The sequence below is a fragment of the Ptychodera flava genome, unplaced genomic scaffold (assembly GCF_041260155.1).
Source record: "Ptychodera flava strain L36383 unplaced genomic scaffold, AS_Pfla_20210202 Scaffold_35__1_contigs__length_1935909_pilon, whole genome shotgun sequence".
In the NCBI taxonomy this organism is placed as follows: Eukaryota; Metazoa; Hemichordata; class Enteropneusta; family Ptychoderidae; genus Ptychodera; species Ptychodera flava.
Window position 1 is genome coordinate 981,609 of NW_027248357.1, and position 23,261 is coordinate 1,004,869.

General features: G+C 37.7%; 1 protein-coding gene and 2 long non-coding RNA genes across 3 annotated transcripts in view; 2 read left to right on the forward strand and 1 right to left on the reverse strand.

Annotated features, from left to right (window-relative positions):
• Positions 1–23,261, forward strand: part of LOC139127731 (HMG box-containing protein 4-like) — an 84,697-nt gene that overhangs the window by 7,428 nt on the left and 54,008 nt on the right. Inside the window, exon 2 of the mRNA XM_070693621.1 lies at positions 4,578–4,661. Coding sequence (XP_070549722.1) covers positions 4,578–4,661 — 84 coding nt within the window. The remainder of the gene's footprint in view (positions 1–4,577; positions 4,662–23,261) is intronic.
• Positions 5,430–12,570, forward strand: LOC139127726 (uncharacterized). The gene is made up of 3 exons (XR_011551097.1): positions 5,430–5,529; positions 11,072–11,342; positions 11,891–12,570. It is a non-coding gene; the product is annotated as an uncharacterized lncRNA (long non-coding RNA).
• LOC139127729 (uncharacterized) lies at positions 15,955–21,717 on the reverse strand. Its single transcript, XR_011551100.1, has 3 exons — positions 21,621–21,717; positions 21,399–21,469; positions 15,955–16,832 (listed from the first exon to the last, which is right to left on the reverse strand). It is a non-coding gene; the product is annotated as an uncharacterized lncRNA (long non-coding RNA).

A 23,261-nucleotide genomic window follows, 5' to 3' on the forward strand; every position in this document is an offset into this window, starting at 1 on the left:
ATTTTTGGCATTTTCAAGTCTCTGTGTAAAGAAAACAAAAGTTCCTTATACCTTACTCTTACAATATATTGCACAAAAAGTATTTTAAAGCAGTTTACTTAGAGAATTAATGTTATTATACAACAACATTTTTTCATAGGAATATCCGCAAAATGACTCTTAGCCATATGTTGTATTTTTTGTCCATTTGTCAAAAAAATCGAGCATATTTTAATTCTAAAAAAAATCATAACTCTGGAAGTAGACAAGATAGAACCATCATTCAAACAGTTTTTTTGAATCCTGAGACAAGATCTTCAAGAAAAAATACAATTCAAGTAAGTTTAACCAAGAACAAAAAAGGGCCTGGCATCCCTACATATACGCTGCTTTTCACGATATGTAAGCCAGAAAACTTCAACAAAAGGAAACTACTAGTAATCTGTAGTAAATGGTCAGCCAAGTATTTTGAAATACATTGGTAAAGAAAGTTAATAAGGCTGATGAGTCCCCCAGGACAGCTGTGCAGGGCCGTGGTCGTCGTCGATGAGTGTGGATGATCGATCAAACAACGCAATGTTGACGTAGCCAGTGACAGTGGTAACGATGTGATCAACGCTGAAATTTCAAGTCCATTCAGAATGAATCAACTGATATAAACAATGACCAAACTTGTCACAATGCCAAAGGTAATTCCTCAAAATGTGAGAGAAAAGATTCAGTTTCGATGTCTGAAGGAAGAAATGAAATTTTGATTGCCTTCCAAACGACGTGTGAAGACTCTCAATGTTCATAACTTTTACAGGACCACATACAAAACGGTTCTTTTCACTGTTCCAGGACCACCAAACCCTCCAAAAAGAGAATGCCATTTCTTGGGTGTTCATACATGTGTCTTATCGTGTACGTTGTATGTGGCTGTGTATGCGTATGTTTAGGTACATAACGGTGATTTTAGTGATAAGTCAGTACGCTTTGTTAGTTGTGCTCCGCAGGGATCAAGATCGCCCAGGCCGCAATTTGAATTTTAGTAATCATGATTGGCAGCATACATTACTTTTAGGTGGAAAACAGAGTAATTTTACTTATTATAGCGAGGCTCATCTTACAACATCTTGGCTTGATCATTGTATTTCCACTCATAGAGCGCACAGTAGTATTCATGAGATCAAGATTCTTCATGAGTATCTCGAGTCCGACCATTTTCCACTGAATGTGTCTTGTAATATGAATTTTCTTCAAAAATATGATTTTTCATCCAGTGAGCAAAACTTTTCCAGGCCAATGATTGGTCGAAAATCGATAATGAGTCTCTGCATTGTTACTTTAATTGTTCAAACAAGTATCTGAGCAATATTGATATAAACAGGGATGCTTTTACCTGTCATAACCCGCATTGTAAAGACCCTGTTCATATTTCGTCTATTGCTAAACTTTATGATGATATTGAGCATGCTTTATCTTTGGCTTCATCACACTCCATCTCCAGTAAGTCTATTCTAAATGCAGAGAGAAATCTATCCCTGGTTGGAATCAGCATGTTAAAGAATATCATTCCATTGCCCGCGACGCCTTCCTTTTGTGGAGAGAAAGTGGCAGCCCTCGGTACGGTCCAATTTTCGATCTTATGAGAAAGACTCGTGCTAAGTTCAAATTTATGTTTAACATGTGCAGAGATAAGGAGTCAAGGATGAGAGCGGATGCTCTGGCTGACAATCTTTCAAACAAAAATGTCAAGCAATTTTGGAAAAATGCCAGTAGCAAAAATAAGTCTGCACCTTTGTCTTCTTCTATTGGAGGTTGCAACGGGCATACTGATATAGCGAATATGTGGCGTGATCATTTTGCAGAGTTACTATCGTCTGTGTCAAACTGTAGTAATGAATCCTATGTAAAAGATACTTTTTCTATAACTACTTTTGATGATGAAATGATTACTTCTCCAACTGCCATCAGTGAGTGTATTTCTAGGCTAGCAAGTGGCAAAGCTTCTGGACCCGACGGTTTAGTGGCGGAGCATCTGAAATATGCACATCGTCTTCTTAATGTTCTCCTTTCTATCTTGTTCACTGCTTCACATGTTCATGGGTATTTACCTTCCCGTATGCTTGATACCACTTTGATCCCTCTTGTTAAAAACAAAAATGGTGATGTGACTGACCCTAGTAATTATCGTCCAATTGCCATCGCTACAGTTATTTCCAAGGTGTATGAAATTTTGATTCTTAACAAATGTGACAGGTTGCTTGATACCTCTGATCACCAATTCGGGTTCAAAGAAAATCACTCAACTGACATGTGTGTTTTCCTCTTGAAAGAAATTGTTGATTTTTACAATCGGCACAATAGCCCTGTGTTTCTTTGCTTTTTAGACGCCACTAAGGCGTTCGATAGAGTGAACCACTGGACATTATTTCGAAAATTAATTGATAGAGGGTTACCTGTTTTCATAGTTAGAATTTTAACTTATTGGTACAGACATCAAGAATTTCGTGTTAAATGGGGGTCTGTTTTATCAGAACGTTTCCCTGTTCGCAATGGTGTTAGACAGGGTGGTATTCTATCTCCCCGTCTCTTTTCTGTATACATTGATAACCTGAGTAATTTGCTCACCAATACAAAAGTTGGTTGCCACGTTGGTGGTATGTGCATTAACCATCTGTTATATATGCTGACGATATTGTTTTGATTTGTCCAACTGTTAAAGGTCTCAATAGCCTTTTGAAAACGTGTTCTAGTTATGCTGTTATTCACGATATTATCTTTAATCCGAAAAAATCGAAGTGCCTTGCCGTTATTCCAGATCGGCTTAAAATTGTCCATATCCCCAGTGTTTACCTTAATGATACCATTTTGTCTTTTGTTGATAAGCATTCATACCTTGGAGTAATTTTGAATTGTATGGGTAACGATATTGACGACATGAAGCGTCAGATGAGGTCGTTTTATATCAATGCCAATTCTCTTGTTCGTCAATTTTCGAACTGTTCCTATTCAGTCAAAATAACTTTGTTTCAAGCATATTGTACTATGTATTGTTCGCATTTATGGCGTCTTTTCACGAAAAAGTGCATAAATGATGTCCGAGTTGCATACAACAACGTTTTCAGAATCCTGTTACGGGTTGACCGAAAATTGAGTATAACGGGTACTTTTGTAAATAATAATATCATGACCTTTGAAAGCAAGCAACGCACCTTGCGTTCCAGGTTTTATTTAAGATTGGAAAAAAGTGAAAATCCATTAATTGCTGCTGCGTTGTCTATGTATGTGCGTCTTAATAGTGCTTTTTGGAAAATATTGTACAGAGATTGCTTTTAAATTGTCGCTCTGTTGGTTTGTTTTAGTCTTTTTTTTAGTCTTTTTAGTGTGTCATATGAGCTGGTTCTCGAAATAAAGTTTATTATTATTATTATTAACATTTAGAACAGAGGTCAAATGGACGTTCTGGAGCCCACGCTTTGTGAAAATATGCGTTCTCTGTATTAAATAACAGAGTTTTTAACGTTTTTTCGACATAAAGGCACACGTCGAATTTCTGGTAATCTCGGAGCAAATTGAGTGCGTCTTACCCATAGCGTGGCTTTTTCACATCTGCATAGTCTTACCATAATCCCCCTTTTGTAGGGGACTTTGGTGTGTAAGGAATTATTGTGTGGAATGTCAGTTATTGATACTGCTATGGAGTACATGGAGATGATAAATGACACTGCCAAAGAAGCTCCCTGGTACTTCTCTCATTGTTAATCTTCCTTTCAGGTTGTTTCAAGTGAAGCTGGTTTTCCCGTCAGTGATATTGAGTGATGATTTCTGACTAGAATTTAGAAAAGCAGTACTGCCTGATATTTGTTTTAGCTCTCCTTTGGGCAACATATTTTTTTGTCCCTCTCTATTATGATTTCGTACATTTGATTTATAGTGAAGTGATTTGAAGAGAGAAAACTTAGGAAAAGATTTCAATGTAGTCTTAGAATACTACCTGCAGGTGCTGTTCCAGATTCCTTAGGGAACTCATTCCAGTTTTTAGCTCCCTCTTGCTATACTGTAAATATGATGCCTAGGGTCAATTGGCTTATGTATGTCTGTTTGTATGCAGGTATGTACGGTATGTCTATAAATATATATGTCTGCTGTAGAAACTGAATTGCTACATTGCATGTATCTGCTCAGTGTTTGTACAAAGATGTGTCTGGGCTTGAAAATGTACTGATGTTTAAATGAACATGTGCAAAATTAATGAGTTTCTGAAATGCAAATATGGTAAATAAATAGCCAAGAACTGCCTCTCTATGCTGTTATCTCAAGTTTTGGTGCATATCATGCAAGGAATGACCGTCTTAGATTTTCAAATTTTTTCTGAAGGGAAAGTATGGAAGACCTATGTTAAACCATTAAAATATGATGGCTAGATATATATACTCTTAACCTTGTTTGCTGCACAACAATATAATGTGAAAACAAACATGTGAAAACGATTAATATGTCATGTCTCTTGATAAGTATGTCAGTGTTGTGATACTGAAAAAAATGAAATTATAAATAATAACCCAGATGAAAATGTCAATGGTTCATGTTGCATTTGTTGGATTGCTTATTAGCTGAGTCAAGGAACAACTCAGAAGATGCCGATGTACCACCACCAGTTTTGCCCGACAGAACAGCTGCCTCTTTTCAGCTTATTGGTAAGTAAATTTTTTTTAAGACATCATACTAAAAAGTAATACGTTTGATCTTTGGATAGATAGGAACAGCTGATATTGAGTTATCATCTCTAATTATAGTTATTACCTTTCATAGTTACTTGTATGTCTATTAGGACCTAGTAGTATAATTCAATGAAACTTCCTGATCTCTACAGGAGTGTATCCATTTGAGGTTATTTTTGACATAGTGGACCAACTTTAGCAAATAGTTTATTGAGAAAACCAAAACACTGACAAGGGATTTGGATCCACAAGAATACCAGATGGCAAGATGCACCCTACTGTGAATATAGACTCCAGTACATTTGTCTTAGTTCCAATCATTTTGTTAAATTAATATATGTCTTGTTCTCACTGTGAGTTTTTTTGGGGTTGCAGAGTCTGTGTTGAAGCTTTGCAAATACAGGGGATTAGCCCGAGAATACTGTAAGCGTCCACACGCGTAAGTTTGGGCCTTTGTTTTGAAACTAACACCGACCTAAACGTCCTCTACGGTCATATTACATCAATATCAACAAATTAAGATGGCAGACGTCGAGAACACTATAGCAACATGTCTCCAGTTTCTACTCCTAAATATGCATTCTAGACGACTTCGCCGTCGTCTTCGCGACCATTTTGACGCTTTAAAAGTGTTGAACGTAAATCCAAAATTCGAAAAATCATCGGCTTTTCAACGACGTCGTCGGCGATCGAACATGCGTTTCCTGCTTATGCTGCTTGGCCAATTGAACAAGGTAGTTACAGCAGGTATCAGAACGTTCTGGACGGGAGAAGGCTATGACAGTTGGTGGCAGACGGTAGTGTTGCAGACCTGGGATAACCGTGAGTGGTTAGAAAACTTCAGGTATGTATAATTAAGGTAGATTTTATTGTAAGAGTAATGTTAGAGGCAAGGAGTTTAGCTCCATGTTAGAGGTAAACTGCTGTCTTTGGTACGCGATGTGGCTCGAGTCCAATGCCAGCACCATACTTTTTAGGTAATGCGCTGAACAGAGTGTTACCATAGAGGCTAAAAAAAGAACATACATACATGGTGTTACTGTAAACCAACCCTGGGTTCAAACTAATTGAACCACAGTGTACTGTTCAGGTGCACGTTTTTCTCAGGTTTACCTTTTTAGCTCACATTTGGTATACCAATGTGAGGTTATCATATAAGCTGAATCAGTTCATTTGCATCTGATTTGCATGTCTGTATGTATGTATGTATGTATGTATGTATGTATGTATGTATGTATGTATGTATGTATGTCCGTCCACATCAAAAACACCTAAACTGCAGCACCTACTGTCCTAGTATTTTGTGTAGAGGTACACCTAGGGGTGGAGATGTGAATTTGTTCAAATGAACTTGTCAGTGTCAAAAATATGCAAATAAGGGGAAAAGGGAAAAACTCTGCAAATTGCTAAAACTCTGTAACCGTTGGTCAGATAGGGTTGAAACTAGTGTGCTGCTTTAGGTTCCTTTAGGTATCCTAAGTTAGGTGTATAAAATTTGGGATGAAATTTGCATGTTTCTATTTTTTGGGGTAATTTTTCAGTTTTTTGTCAAAAAATGTTTTTCTCTGAAACCACTCATCTGATTGCTTTGAAAGTTGGTATACATGTTCCTCAGGATGACCTCAGTCAAGTTTATACAAATTGAATTGAAATTTTCATATTTGTAATGTTGGGGCAATTTTCCGAATTTTTGGTCAAAATTTCTTTATTCAAAAACTACTAATCTGATAGCTTTGATATTTGGTGTACAGATTTCTAAGGTGATCATAATCAGTTTTATGAATATTGTGAAGATATCTCGAATTTTGTATTTTTGCTGAATTTTTTGGTTATTTTTCTCATTTTAAGTAAAACTTCTTCTTCTATGAAACTGCTAGCCCAATTGCTGTCAAATTTGGATTAGGTGTTTGCAAGGATGTTACCCTTCTAATTGTTGAAATTACGACAAAATTGGAAATATTACTATTTTGGGGCAATTTTTGTCATTTGTGGTCAAGAAATCTTAAAAAATATTTACTTTTTAAAGCCCCTGGTCAGACAGCTTTTATATTTTGTGTACAGATGTCCAGGGATGACAATAGTTAGATATGTGGAAATTGTCCTGAAATATACAAATTTGTATCTTTAGGGACTGGTCAGTTTCTTCGGCCTGGGGGGGGGCGGTGGATTATTTTTTGCCGACGTCAAAAAGTGGCTGACCCCCCCTATTCCAAATTTTGAAAAAAGGGTGACCCCCCCTATTCCAAATTTCGAAAACAGGGTGACCCCCCCCCCCCCCCCCGGCGCGTGACATAGGTAAAACAAAAGGTGGACATAAATATATATATATATATATATATATATATATATATATATATATATATGTATATATATATATTATATTTTACATTTTACATATATTTATATTTTAAATAGTCATTCTATGTTTTAATGAAATTGTTAACATGTCAGTTGTAAGATAGGAATTTCAAAGTGTCAATCTTAAAGTTTGAATACAGTACATTTTGAATTAGCTGTATTTTGAATGAGCTGTGAATGTACCCGGTATTTCACACTTTCTATGCTTAACCAGATGGCCTGAACTGTTGTACAGAAATGGATGTCAATCATTAATATCAAGAGGAAAAAGCAGTGAATCAAAAACCTTGATGGGTGTTAAGACTTGCCAACCATCCAATTAAATCTCCTGAGGAGCCATAGAGAGCTTTTTTAGCCAAATCTGATGTGTACAGCGTCTGAGAGGACCTTTTCTTGTAACATTGAAACCATAAAAGCACAGCTAATAATGACAAAAACTGCCTTTTTAACTGTTATTTTGTTCATAAAAAAGCATCTTTCTACAGAAAACCTGTGACACAAAGGAAAATAATTGCATCAATGAGAAGGAAAGATATCTTGTATTTTTCTATCTCTAAAATAAGTCACTGTATCAAATATATATTGTGAAATATTTGTGCATGTTGCTTTCTTCTCATACTGAATTCTCATAGAGAGAACAGAAAAGTATCAGGACTTTGTCATCCTTTTCATATGAAATGCAGATTTCATAATGTACACTTTCACTTTGCAAACATCAAGATATCTCTGATTTATTAAAGTATGGCGCCCGAAGGGCGCGCCGAAAAATATGAAACATCCTGATATCTCTGATATATATGCCTTGTATATTAAAGTCATGCACCTGAAGGGCATGCTGAAAAATGTCTGATATATTAAAGTAATGAGCTTGAAGAGCACACTGAAAAATATTGAACATACAGATATCTCTGATGTATGTATGCTTGATATGTTAAAGTTGGGCGTGCTGAAAAATATGACTGATTATTAAAGTTACGCGCCCGAAGGGCGCGCCGAAAAATACAACTGAATGATGAAATTTGTGACTGACACTAGCATTTTAGGCAATGATGAGCCTGTGTCAAAATTCAAAAACACACTGACCCCCCCTATTGGGTATTTCAAAAACATGGTGACCCCCCCTATCACCAAAGTCAAAAACAGGATGACCCCCCCCCCCCATGAATCCACCGGCCCCCCCCCCAGGCTGAAGAAACTGACCAGTCCCTTAAGACAATTTTGTCATTTTTGGTCAAGAAAACTTGTTCTCAAAATAACTTGTCTGATAGCTTTATAATTTGCTACAAAAGTCCTGAGGGATGTTATTAGATAGATTTTCTGCTCAAAGTGTTGAGAAACCCCCAAACTTTTATATTTTAGGTAATTTTCTCAGTTTGTGACCTTAAATGACCTACACCAACCCAGGATATATTGTGAGAGAGTTTTGAAGGCTGTGAACATAATTTTGTCATATTTAATATCAATTTGAAATAAAATGTGATCCAGAAAACAAAGCTGAGGTAAATTTTTTCATTGTGAACCAATTTTTGCAACTTTTGCATGTAAGACACATAAGGAACTGATGAGAAATTTGGATCCAGGATAATTCCAGATGTCGTAATCCCCCACAGTGGAAGACATTCACTATCTGTAACTGATTTAAGTGCTGTTTACATTAGGATGATAGCACTCATAGCATTAATTAAAACATCCCCAAGGTTGTAAATACATTCCCTGCCAGCTGGTCTTATGTAAACATGATCAACAAAGAGATGGAACATTTGATATTCAGGAGGGGATAGGGGCTATAAGATTGATGAGGTAGCATTACTTTTTACCAGATCCCTTGTACATTTTTCCCACTCTTTATTTTTCCCCTCTCCCGACTTTTCTTTTTGTCAAGCTTCTACAGTAATTTTTTTGTTGACAATTGCTTATGTATTAGGATCTGCTTGTCCCATTGCTATAGAAGTTGATATGCATGTTCCTAAAGATAACCTCCAGTACCTAACTGCAGACCTTATTTGCTTTTGTCATTCTTGTTTTTCTGGTTTAAATATTTCTTGAATATACCAATTAAAACCGAATGTGAGCACACTGTCCTTGACGGTATTTTTTACCTAATGGTGCAGATGGATTGCAAAGCAAAGTGTACACTATGCAGTTTGAAAACAGGCAAACTGTAATGGACACACGGCAGTGTATGCAAGCATGGAGCTATCAAAGAGATGTCAATGTTCACTGTGTGTATTGCTGCAAAAGTAGTTTGAATTCTGATAATTAATTTGCTAAAGGACCACAGAAACTGACAATGAATTTGCAAAAAACCATAGTGATAGAAATCAAGTCATCGTTGATGACACAGTCCCCACTTGTTAATGGTACTTTGATTGCAAGTCCTCAGAGAGGATAGAGTCCTCTTCATTAATTAGGTCTGTGATAAAAATACTTTGATACACGTGGCACTCAATGGCCAAGAATGAGTTCAATGGTGGTGAAAACATAAAACCAATGTAGGCTGTCATCCTAATTACAAAAGGTCATTAAATGAGTCAATTAGGAATTAATCGACAGGATGTTGCCAAACATTTTTGCATACTATCCTAACACTAACAGATTATCACCGGTACCATATTTCATAAAGTTTGATGCACTATTTACAACACTATGAGATCAACATCTGTATCAAGTTTCATCAAATTTGAAGCAGTATTTGTGGATATATCACTCTAATTAGGAAAGTTCATTACATATGCAATGACAAATTAATTAAAATGACTCTGATAAATGTCTTTTTCACTGTTAAAGCAAATTGTGAGCTAAACATCTGTACCAAGTTTCATGAAATTTGATGCAGAACTTCTTGATATATCAGCCTAATAAGGAAACTTCAGTAATTGATATGATACTGCTACATGCCGTGAAACAAATTAATGTGCATATGTATGAAATAGGTCAATGTCCTTGTACCAACTTTGAATTATACTGGTGGAAATATGTCTGAGTTATGGCTCTGTACATGAAAAATTGTAACAAAATGGCCACCACGCAGCCGTATTTGATCTTACTGTCTAAAAAATCAACATGCATATGTATGACATAAGTCAATGTCCATGTACCAACTTTGAATAAAATCAGTTGAGACTTGCCAGAGTTACGGCTCTCGACATGAAAAAAAACATAACAAAATGGCCGCCATGTGGCCATATTGGATCATATCATGAAATCAAATCGACGTACATATGTATAACATAGGTCAATGTCCTTGTACCAACTTTGAATAAATTCGCTTGAAACATGTCTGAGTTATGGCTCCATACATGAAAAAATCGTAACAAAATGGCCGCATGGCGGCCATATTGGATCGTATCACAAAACAAATCAATGTGCATATGTATGACATAGGTCAATGTCCTTGTACCAAGTTTGAATAAAATCGGTCGAGACGTGCCTGAGTTTTGGCTAAGGACATGAAAAAATTGTAACAAAATGGCTGCCATGCGGCCATATCATATCATGAAACAATTTGACGTGCATGTGTATGACATAGGTTAATGTCCTTGTACCAACTTTGAATAAAATCAGTTGAGATATGCCTGAGTTATGGCTCCGTACATGAAAAAATCGTAACAAAATGGCTGCACGGCAGCCATATTGGATCGTATCACAAAACAAATTGACATGCATATGTATGACATAGGTCAATGTCCTTGTACCAATTTTGAATAAAATCGGTTGAAACATGTCTGAGTTATGGCTCTGTACATGAAAAAATCGTAATAAAATGGCCGCATGGCAGCCATATTGGATCGTATCACAAAACAAATTGACGTGCATATGTATGACATATGAAGTAATCCTTGTACCAAGTTTGAATGAAATCACTCCGGGCATCTCTGAGATATCTGCGTGAATGCACGGACGGACATGACCAAACCTATAAGTCCCCCCGGACGGTGTCCATGGGGACTAACAAAAATACATGTCCTCGGGAACATTTGTTGTAACATGGAAATATGTCTAACAGTCTTTTTTTTCCCCATTATTAGAATGACACGAGAAACATTTATGTTCATCTGCAACAGACTTCGGAGAAGGATTGAGCATGTCGATACCAAAATGAGAAGGGCAGTGACTGTTGAAATGAGACTTGCAATAACTTTATGGAGACTGTCAACCAACTGTGAATACAGAACAATCGGGCATCTGTTTGGAGTAGCCCGATCTACAGCCTGCAGCATTTTTCAGGAAACATGTCAAGAAATAAATGAAGAATTCTTGAAGGAGATTATTAGATTTCCAAGTGGAAATGAATTTGAGGTACAATTACTTTATTAATTAATCCAGTGTATTTATTTGTTCACTATCGACTTATGTTTGTAATATCACTTTACAGTACATACCCAGTTCAGTATCCCCCCAAACACATTGTCTTCTGATTAGGACTTCTATTTTTCACTATGGAATGACATGAGAAAGATTTGTGCATTTGTGACATGCTTGTGACAAGAAAAGGATATCTTCATAGAGTTTATGGGTCTAGAATGTGCATAGATGTCATTTGTTCTGGGGAAAAAAAATCTGTGTCTACTTGACAGTCTTTGGAATTGTTTATCGTTGCTTGTGTGAAAGAAGTATCAGTAGTATCTCAGTTGAGTGGTGCATAAACTTTAAAGTGAAGCCAGCAAAGGAAAAGAAGAGAACAGTCAGTTGTATGTAAATCTAGTATTTTTCCTGGCGGCAAGGTTTTAACACAGTATTGTGTAATATTTCTATTATGAGCTGCAAGGATTTACTTTTTGTCATCAACCCATAATAGGTGCAATATTACAACAAACTGATGGTAATTATATTATTTTTCTTAACAGAGAGTGGTTGACAGTTTCCAGCAGCGCTGGGGTTTCCCTCAAGTTGTTGGGCAATTGATGCTTCCCACATCCCAATAATTGCACCTGAGAAGTATGTAAGGGACTACTTTAACAGAAAGAATTTTCATTCTGTTATATTACAAGCTGTTGCAGATGATAAATACTGTTTCGTTGACATGTGCGGGTGGCCAGGCAGTGCACATGATGCCCGTGTTTATGCCAATTCAAAACTTCATCAGAGGCTAACAGACAACCAACTATTGCCAGACACAACGAGACAGATAGGGGATGCAGAAGTTCCCCTTATGCTGCTTGGAGACCCAGCCTACCCATTACAGACACACCTGATGAAACCATACTCAGACACAGCTTCACTGACAGCTGATGAAAACTACTTCAAAAGGCGTCTGAGCAGAGCCAGAATGGTCATTGAAAATGCATTTGGTCATCTCAAGGGTAGGTGGCGGTGCCGACTGAAATGCAATAACTGCTTGATTGACATGATACCAACTATTGTGGTATCATGTTGCATTCTGCATAACTTGTGCGAAAGGCGTGACAACCCATTTAATGACCAGTGGTTAAATGGCCAAGAGGAATTTGATATGCCATCTGGCAATGTGAATGCTGTGGACCATGGAAATGCAGCACATACGAGGCGGACTCTTCTTCTGTATTTTAAGGACAATAGATTGTAAACCATTTTGAGTAAATGATGCACACTGCGTCAACTGCTAACTGACTTGTCTCTAGCCAAGTTGAACATGAAGACAGTGATATTTGGCTTTTGTTGTAGCAGGACTCTTATCATTTCTGAAATTTCTCACTGTGTTTCCTATTTCCAAAAATTCATAATAAGAAAGTTCCACTAACCATGTGTAATTACCTTCTTCCTTCAAAGTCTGCCACAACTTTCACAAGATTCCCAATGTGGAACAGAATAATTATAAATACATACATTGTATCTCTGACTTACAACTTTGGTTTTCCCTGTTTGTTTTTTTTTAACTCTGTGGAATAAAATGGCAAATTACCAGACTTGGTTTAAAGTACACCATCTCGTTATATTGTTGTTAAAGCATGTGAATCTTGTTTTCCATCTGGTACATGTAGTCACCACTCTTATTGGTGACAAATGACTTATGTCAAGTTAAAACTTTGTTCCATTGATCGAATAAACTGTCTTGTTTTCCCTAGATTTTGTTGAAATATCCAGTTTTTATCTTATTCACAGAGCCAATACACACGGCACAATGTTTATGATTTGAATTTAGTCAAAATACAACAAAGTTTATCATGAGTTACGCTTTACCGTTACTGAGCTTTCAACCCAATAAATATCACACTGAAACTGAATATGTTGAAAAATTGCACGACATGTTTTATTATTATTTATTACACCTCACGTATTATCCAGGTACTGTGATTGGCTGAGCCTCACTCACGTGATATAGAACAAAAAGTGATAGAACATGGCTTAGGTGATATAGCCCTGTCGCGTGCGCTGATATAGCCCTGCCGCATGCAGTGATATAGCCCGCTACCACGTTCTGGAATACCGCGCGTCCTTTCTGCGCGTACCACATCATCGCGTACATTGCTTGGAATTTTCTGTAAAGCAATGGCCGCAAAAGGTACAAGAAATTAACTGGACCTGAAGTAGAGGACATTTAGTACATTAATGATAAACGAGAAAAGCTTTAACAACACTGTCTTTGTTTTTATAGACGTTAATTTAAGTTGACCTTCAACTTCATGTAGCATTACGATCGAGCAACAAATAGAACGCTTCACTGTGGCGAGTCTCGATCGACACTTGACTGCATTCTAAGCAAAGTTTCGAAAACAACAGTGTTTGTTCGGTGTAATAAAATTAATAACACACGCTAGCACGGGCAAGATCACGATTTGTTGCCTGCCCTCGGGCTGGTGCTCATGACGGTGCTGGCGTGTGTTATTATTTAATCATAGAATGCAGTGAACTAGGATGTTAATACATGTCCATAAACCATTAAAAAAAACAGAATAAAAAGTAAAAACTACAAATAATATTTTATGCATTTGGGCTTTTTCCTAAAAAATTACTGTGAAAATATCTGTGCAATGTATGTAAATATGAAAATGCTGTAAATGTTGCGGTGTTTTCTGAATCTGAATAAATACGTTGAAGACACCAATACTGGTATATGATCAACGGGGAAGAGGCAGGTGCTTAATCGCACTGGACAGCTGCCTTAAAGATGTTTACCGATGCTGATGTTATAACCGAGTCACTTAAATTGTTCCAGTCTATGATTGTTCATGGAAAGAATGAGTTCCTGTAAATGTCCGTGTTTGATCGTGGTATTTGGAATGGTTTTGAATTATTACATGCATATTTAGTTACTGGGTTGCTGTGATGATAATCTGTGAATTTCCGAGGTTTAACTGCGCGTTTTGGTTTTTGTGGAATGAGGTATGTATCCTGATGAATGGCTGGTATGAGATCTGATGAGATCTTGAGTGATTTTAAACAGAAATGTCAAGCGGAGTTGTTGTCTTCTTTCTTGTAGTGGTTGAAGTTGATTTTCTGCTAACATTTTGCTGATGCTGCCTGGCTGTCTTGATGTGTAATTTCTAGTAATGAAACTGATGGCTTGTCTTTGAATGCGTTCTAGTTTATCTATGTTGGTTTGTGTGAAAGGATCCCATATGATTGCACCGTACTCCATGGTTGATCTGACAAGTGAAATGTATGCTGTTTTCCTACATGATTTGCTACAGTGTTTTAAATTTCTCCTCAGGAAGCCGACAATAGATGCTGCTTTTTTTGACAGATTGTTGATGTGTATATTCCATTTGAGATCTTCAGATAATATGAGTCCGAGGTATGGGTTGTGTGGTACTTGTTTGAGGATATGACTGTTTAAACTGTAGAAATGTGAACTTTTGTTTTTAATACTAAGGATGTAACATTTCTTAGCATTAAAACGCATCCCCCATGTTGTTGCCCATCTCTCTAGCTCTTCAAGATCATTCTGTAGGATGTTATGGTCATTCTGTGTTCTAATTGGTCTGTACAGTAAACAGTCATCAGCAAATAGTCGGACTTGAGATTTAACACAGCCTGGGAGGTCATTTATATGGCAGAGAAATAAAAGTGGACCGAGTACAGTGCCTTGAGGAACCCCGGAACCGACTGGTACTTGTCTAGATGTTTCTCCCTCGATGACGACTTGCATTTGACGTTTGGACAGGAAAGAAATTAACCAGTTATGAAGTGAGCCTCTGATGCCATAGTGATTGAGTTTATGTAATAGTTTCTTGTGTGGGACAGTGTCAAATGCTTTGGAGAAGTCCAGGATGGCTATATCTGTCTGTACATTCTTGTCATAGGATTCATTAGATCGTCTATGGTGACAAGAAGTTGTGTATCACATGAGTAGCCAGAGCGAAATCCATGATTTAATGATGTGAGTATATTGTGATATTCTAGATGGCTTAAGATGTGTCGGCAAATGATGTGTTCCAAAAGTTTATTGTGACTGATGTAAGAGAGACTGGTCTGTAATTTTCTGGTACATGCTGGTCACCCTTCTTGAACACTGGCGTGATGTTTGCGTTTCTCCAGTCACTGGGGAGTTCACCTGTATCGATGGAGCTTTGGAAGATGTATGCCAAAGCTAGTGACAGCTCAGCAGCACAGTTTTTCAAGACCATATTAGGGATGTTATCAGGTCCCGCAGCTTTACTCGGATTTATGTTCTTAAGCAGTTTTAGGGAAAATTGCACTGAAATTGAAATTAATAAACCATGTAGGTGAAATATTGACAACATTATGCAATCTGAAGTACGGATCCTTTCTTAAAAAGGCAAAAAATACTGTGAAAATATCCGCGCAAAGTATGTAAATATGAAAATGCTGTAAATGTTTCTTGCGTTGTTTTAGGGAAAATAATACACTTAAATTGAACTGAAATTGAAATGAAAAAACAATGTAGGTGAAATATTGACAACATTATGCAATCTAAAGTACGGATCTGTTCTTAAAATGACAAAAATGCAAAAAAATTACTCTGAAAATATCAGTGCAAAGTATGTAAATATGAAAATTCTGTAAATGTTTCTTGTGGTGTTTTAGGGAAAGTAATACACTTAAATATCACTGAAATTGAAAGGAAAATACAATGTAGGTGAAATATTGACAAAATTACGCAATCTAAAGTACGGATCTGTTCTTAAAATGACAAAAATGCAAAAAAATTACTCTGAAAATATCAGTGCAAAGTATGTAAATATGAAAATGCTGTAAATGTTTCTTGTGGTGTTTTAGGGAAAGTAATACACTTAAATATCACTGAAATTGAAAGGAAAATACAATGTAGGTGAAATATTGACAAAATTACGCTACCGAAAGGATCCTTTTGAAAAAATGATACAAATTGCAACAAAAAATGTTGGTATCAATATGATTCAAAATCATTGGCCAAGTGTAATGAATGAGAGAGCAAATTAGGTGGTAGTACCCGACTGTTACTTCCTGAAAACATGGAATGGGGATCTCGCTGAGAAGTTGATGCTGCACTACCAAGGTTTTGCCCCTGCATTCGCTGGTGATGATTCGGCATTGGTAAGTTGGTGGGTCTTGGTGTCTCAGGTGTTGACTGCCTTCTCATCTGCATCATGAAAGAAAAAATACTTTCATACATCATCTTGTCCTGTTCTCGTTGCTGTTGTTCCATATGCAGTCGTCTTTGTTCAAGAGCTTGCTTTCTTTCTTCCAACTCAAGTTGTTTTTGTAGCAGTTCTATTTGCCTTTGCTCAAGACGCATCTGCCTTTCTCTCTCTGCCTCTTCAATTCTTCTTTCTCTCTTTTGTTCAAAGGTGAAGTATTTTTCCAATGCGGACTCTAGGCCTTTCTGAAACTTGCCATCTTTTTCTAGTTTCCTCTGTTTTCTGAGTGCTGAATTAGAACAATCAAAACAATAAATATATGAAAGTTAAAAAATAATGGAGAAAAGAATCTCTGTGATGTCTACACATTTGACAAAAAGTAAAATATAAAATGCCATTATTTTACCTTCCATGCACTTATTATTACAAGCAACTGAAATGGATTTCCTTTTGATATAACAATACATATAATAGCCCAATTGGCTGTATCTCATTTGACATCTTGGTTACAAAAAATATCATCCACAAGTGGACACGTCAAAATTCCATCATGCAAAATATATTTTCTTTGAAAATGTTGCGTTTGGTTAATGTACTACAAGCACTTATGTACACCAACTCACTGGGACATCCATTTTGACTTGCAGGCTAAGGGTAGTAATAAACTATTGCATTAAAAAACCCCAAAAATCATAATTTACAATGTCATTTTTAGTCCCCACAGACAACGTCCGGGGGGACTTATAGGTTTGGTCATGTCGGTGCGTGCGTCCGTGCGTGCGTCCGTCCGTTCACGCAGATATCTCAGACATGCCCTGGTCAATTTCTTTCAAACTTTGCACAAGGATAGTACCCTACCCCATACAGATGCACGTCGATTTGTTTCACAATGCGATCAAATTTGGCCGTGTTAGAGGACTTTTTAGTTTTCACCTCCATAGACTCCCATGTATAAGGCAGTCCATAGACTCCCATGTATAAGGCAGTCCATAGACTCCCATGTATAAGGCCAAGTAAAATAAAAATTTAGTTTCTCATCGTATTCATATTGCAAAAAGGATGCAGTGACACAGTTTTTAGTCCCCAGGGATGAAGTCCACGGGGCTTATAGATTGGGTCATGTCCCTCCTCCGTTCACGCAGATATATCAGATATTTTGACAAAATGTCACGTGACCTCGGTGACCTAATATATACATATTTCATGTATGGTATGATGGGACACCTTATGACACCAAAAATTGTGCCTCATTAATTATGCACATATCTAATTTTGAGCGAGCCAATAAGCTAGAGGTAGAGATTTTTGGTATATAGGGATAACTTAGCAATACAATTTTTTTGACAAAATGTCACGTGACCTCGGTGACCTTTGACCTCAAATATACATATTTGTCCATAACTCAGTAACCACAAGTGCTACACCCTTCATGTATGGTATGATGGGACACCTTATGACGCCACATATTGTACCTCATTAATTATGCACATATCTAATTTTGAGCAAGCCAATAGAGCTAGAGGTCTGATTTTTGGTATATACGGATGACTTAGCAATACAAATTTTTTACAAAATGTCATGTGACCTCGGTGACCTTTGACCTCAGATATACATATTTGTCCATAACTCAGTAACCAATAGAGCTACAGGTCTGATTTTTGGTATATACGGATGACTTAGCAATACAACTTTTTTGACAAAATGTCATGTGACCTCGGTGACCTTTGACCTCAGATATACATATTTGTCCATAACTCAGTAACCACAAGTGCTACACCCTTCATATTTGGTATGATTGGACACCTTATGACACCACATACTGTACCTCATTAATTATGCACATATCTAATTCTGAGCAAGCCAATAGAGCTGGATGTCTGATTTTTGGTATATAGGGATAACTATAGGAGAGAAATTTTTTGACCAAATGTCATGTGACCTCGATGACCTTTTACCTAAAATATATGTTTATGTCAATAAGTAAGTAACCACAAGTGCTATGTCCTTTGTATTTAGCAGGATGGGAGACCTTATGACAACACACGCTTTACCTCATTAATTATGCACATATCTAATTCTGGGCAAGCGAATAGAGCTAGAGGTCTGATTTTTTGGCATATAGGGATTAATTAGCAATATAATTTTTTTCCAAAATGTCATGTGACCTTGATGACCTTTGACCTTGATAATACATATATATGCATAACTCAGTAACCACAAGTTCTATACCCTCCAATTTTGATTGGATATTAGACCTTAAGATGTCACATCTTGTACCTCATTTATTATGCGCATATGTATTTCTTGGCTGGCCAATACTGCTAGAGGTCTGATCTATTTTCCCGATTTAGAACCATAACTTAGACATGCCTCATGTGTTTCAAATTGGGAACAACGACATAGACCTATGTGCCCATAGATCTCAACATATACACTCCAGTGATACTTCTTACACTCGTTCTCATCTATCATCGAACGCGCAACTTCATGTGAATGTTGATACATCTCATGAATTCATCAGTGTGTTTCCTTTGAAACTTCATGAGTTGATAAGGAACTTCCTAGGAAGATTTCAGACGCCGCCGCGCCGCGCTGGCGACAAGTTTACAAGTTTATGTAAACATAAGATACACTGTACGCAAACGACTGACGTGAACGTCATATTCCTAGCTACGTGAATACGTACCTTTACATTAGCGATTCGTATGAATTGTTCAAAAACAATGGGCGAAGTTTTAGCCCGGTAAAATGTGTGCGCGAATTTCATTTCATTAATACGACAACTAAAATGCGAATAACAGATCGCGGATACAAAAATAGTTTGGGCGGCAAAGTTGAGGGTTGCTGCAACATTGTACAACTGCCGTGCACAGTATAGTACACACTTCCAAAATGCAACGTGGTTTCCGACACCATTTCTGACGCGAAGACGCATCTGAGAACTTCACTTGAAAGGCGTTTCTTATGGTGAAATTGCATCGACGACCGGAGTGTCTAAATCAAAAGCGCTCAGTATCTGCTGCAAATACGAGAGAACAGGCTCCCTTAGTGATAGACCAGCGCGAGAACGTACTAAAGTTGTCGACAACATTCTCCAACATATCGAGTTCTATAAAAGGCGGCAACCAAGTATTTACTTGCACGAAATCAGAAGGTAACTTCTTGATGATAACGGGTGTACGGCCGAAAACGTACCATCGCTGGCGACAATTCACCGAGCGATAACCGAATACCTGAACATGAGTCGAAAGAAAATATCAAGTCTTGCTGCCGAATCGATGACTCCAGCTATCGGACAATATACACTGGATTTCATAGAAACTGTTTCTGATTACAATATAAATCAAATTCATTGGTTTGACGAGTCTTCGGTGATCAGAACTACAGGCAATCGTCGTTTTGGACACGCAGAAATCAGAACACCGGCAGTTCAAATACAACGCCATGCCATGCATCGAATGCTACGTACGCGATCAACATCCTTGTCACGCGATCAACATCCTTGTCAGTGCTACGGGTGTCGATCATTCCGATGTGATCGTTGGACCATCAAACGGGTTGGAGTTATTGAACTTTTTCGATGAGGCTGTTCGAGTTACGGATAATTTTGGAAATCCTTGTTTGGCCGTAGGTGACTGTGTAATTATGGATAATTGCGGTTTCCACCACGCCCGATATGTTGAGCAAAATCTCCAACGACTATTGCAGGCGAGAGGGGTTCGACTGATTTACCAGCCACCATATAATGTTTTCAACGTTTGCGAGCCGTGTTTCAACTATATAAAGAGCGAGCTGAGATCTCATCAAGATTTCGCCTACAGGTTCACTGAACTAGCGACTGCTAATGCCATAGCAAACATTACTCCCGGTGCTTGTCGTTTCTTTGCGAGAGAATGTGGTTACATTTGAAAATGGGACCGTCATCATTCATAGTATCGTCACTACACGCACGTACATTTGTGCCGGGGTGAGGAAATGAACTAGCGCGATGTTGACTCTCAAAACGAACCTGCGCGATGTTGATTCTCAAGGAAATTTCGAGTACATTTGTTCTCTCTTGAAATGTGAATCTTTCGTATTTCACAAAAGTGTAAGAACGTTTCTCTGCCCGAAACTGATGGTGATGTCCCATCCTGAACGTAAATCTTCGCCTTTAAAGTTCCACCTCGGCATTTTAAACTTTCACTTACTAGCTTTCATTCTCATGAATTCACCCTCTCTTCATGTACACGGATGTTATCTTTTGTGCACCATAGTATTGGAAGTGAACGTTAAACACAAATTCTGATGACATTTTCATTTACAAAACTCATCGGCACCATGGACAAACCAACAAAAGTTTGGAAAAACTCGAACACCGCGGAAAGCATGGAGCGTTCCAGGGACAACTGTGCATGCTCTCAGCGAAAATAAATGTGGCGCACGCGTGTTGTATGCCCCAGCATGTTTTACAAAGTATTTGTTGGCGCCGACTTGTCTGGAAGTCTGTAGCAATATTATTAATTACATCGTTGAGGCGGCGAAATCTTCCTAGGAAGTTCCTTATCAACTCATGAAGTTTCAAAGGAAACACACTGATGAATTCATGAGATGTATCAACATTCACATGAAGTTGCGCGTTCGATGATAGATGAGAACGAGTGTAATAACCACATTTCCCGGCCCCATCAAGACTAATACTCCTATTACAAGTGGGGACTATGTCATTGTCAATGACTTGTTTCCACACAGTATTGTCTTCACTGTACTCCTAAACTACTGTCTTCATTGCCCTTCTACACAGCTTCGCAACAATTTTTAATTAAATTACAGATTCAGACATTAGAAAGGGAAAAAAAAATGTTGATGCCCATACCTGTCCGTTTTTCAACTCCGCTCATGACATGCTGACTCGGACCCTTTTGTGAGTTGTCTCTGCTGCTGCATCTGTAGGTGAAGATGGCATGGAAATATGTTACAATAATGACTTCTACAAGTGTGGTCATTGCCTTGGTAACAGCTATCACTGCTTTTATTTTGTCTAGCTGGAAAGTGTATTGATTATTCATGAAAGAAGAGATGGTAAATCAAATCTTACCATCTACGTTTTCTGGTGAACTGTTGTTATCTATGACTTCCATTACCCTGCGTGGTCGTTTTTTCAGAGGCACTCCCCTGGGTGTACTGGTATTCACTGAAAAGAAAGGAAAATGTTACAGCAAAAACACACTTTGAGTATTAAAGTGTTTTAGTCATTACAGTCATCAGAAATACATACAGAGGCAAATTTGTCTGTGTGATTAAAAATATCAAGGGGATTCTTGAAAATTGAGATTCTTGCAAATTGTTCCCAAAATATGCAACAGCAGAGAATAAATATAGCCCTTCCTTCTATACTTAAAGTGTGAGTCCCGCCACATTTTGAGGCTTTTTCGTTTGACTTGAGGCATATACTCTAGTTCTGGTTGTCAATGAAATTGGTATTAATAAAACAAACATTTACACACAAACTGAAGCTTATTTGAGCGGTTTTTAGACGGTTGTATTATGTTATTTCGACGAAAACACGGGAAAAGTTGCACTTTTCGACTTCAATCATGGCGACATTTTCCGGAAATTGCCGAGCTCGCCCCGTTTTGGCGTAAGTAGCTGTGACGTCACTAATAGAACATGTGATGGTGACTTCGTGCATTGACTATGGAGATAGTGATAATTTCATGAGTGAAAGCAGTGCAACTGAGAATGTCATCGTCACAGAAGATATGACAAAGCTGTTCAGAATTTAGAGGCCTGCAAATTTTAACAGTCGGGACCTTAACCTAAACGAGAACAAGAACGGAACTCTTGTTGACCGTCGCGTCTGTGACAAGCCCACCGTGACCACAGTCAAAACACCAGTGCACTACCGTACCACACAACCGCAAGCTACCAATTATGAATAAAAGTCTGGAGTTGCCATCCCACCTTATTATTACTTCTCAACATAAATTGCCTCATTCAAAATCTGTATATAAATATTTGAATTACACCATGACGCTTGTAGATAAATGTAGTAGAGATCAAGTTGAAAATTGTCCACCGTTTATTATAACACACATCTTTCCTATCAACAGCTGGAAGAGCAACAGGCTGAGGGTCATGTTAGCATAAACACCAATTTGAAAGTAGTATTCTCGCCGCAAAATCTTCAGTTTGGCGTAATAAAACCTCACATGAACATTGGCACTTTGAAAATATGTGACCGTGAAGACATGTCTAGCCAAATTCTCGGGAAGAGATAAATTAAAATTGACATGATGATGTAAATATCGGGCACACTGGCACCCGAGGCCAGGCGGCTCAGCTGGCCATTTCTGTGACGGAGTGATCAGCTACGCTTCCGTTTTTCTTGATTACGTGTCAGCGATATAAAGCACAGAGTTCATTGTTTCATGACTGCGAAATTCTCAAAGAAGCTAAAATATTTTAGGGGAGACTTAGTCGAGCAGAAGGGAACACATGACGACAACGCGACTGCTTCGTCAACAGTATGAAACTTCTTTGCTACACGTTGTGTCACTGTTACTGGCAGCGCCATGCTGTATTATACACAACCTATCGTTCAGTCTCGCAAAGAGTCAGTCAATCACTACGTAAACTTTTTAGGAATATAAAATTAGATATCTCCTAACGTTACTAATTATAGAGTTACACATACATGAGATGTCGTACTTGTATTTATTTATTTACAATCACTTTC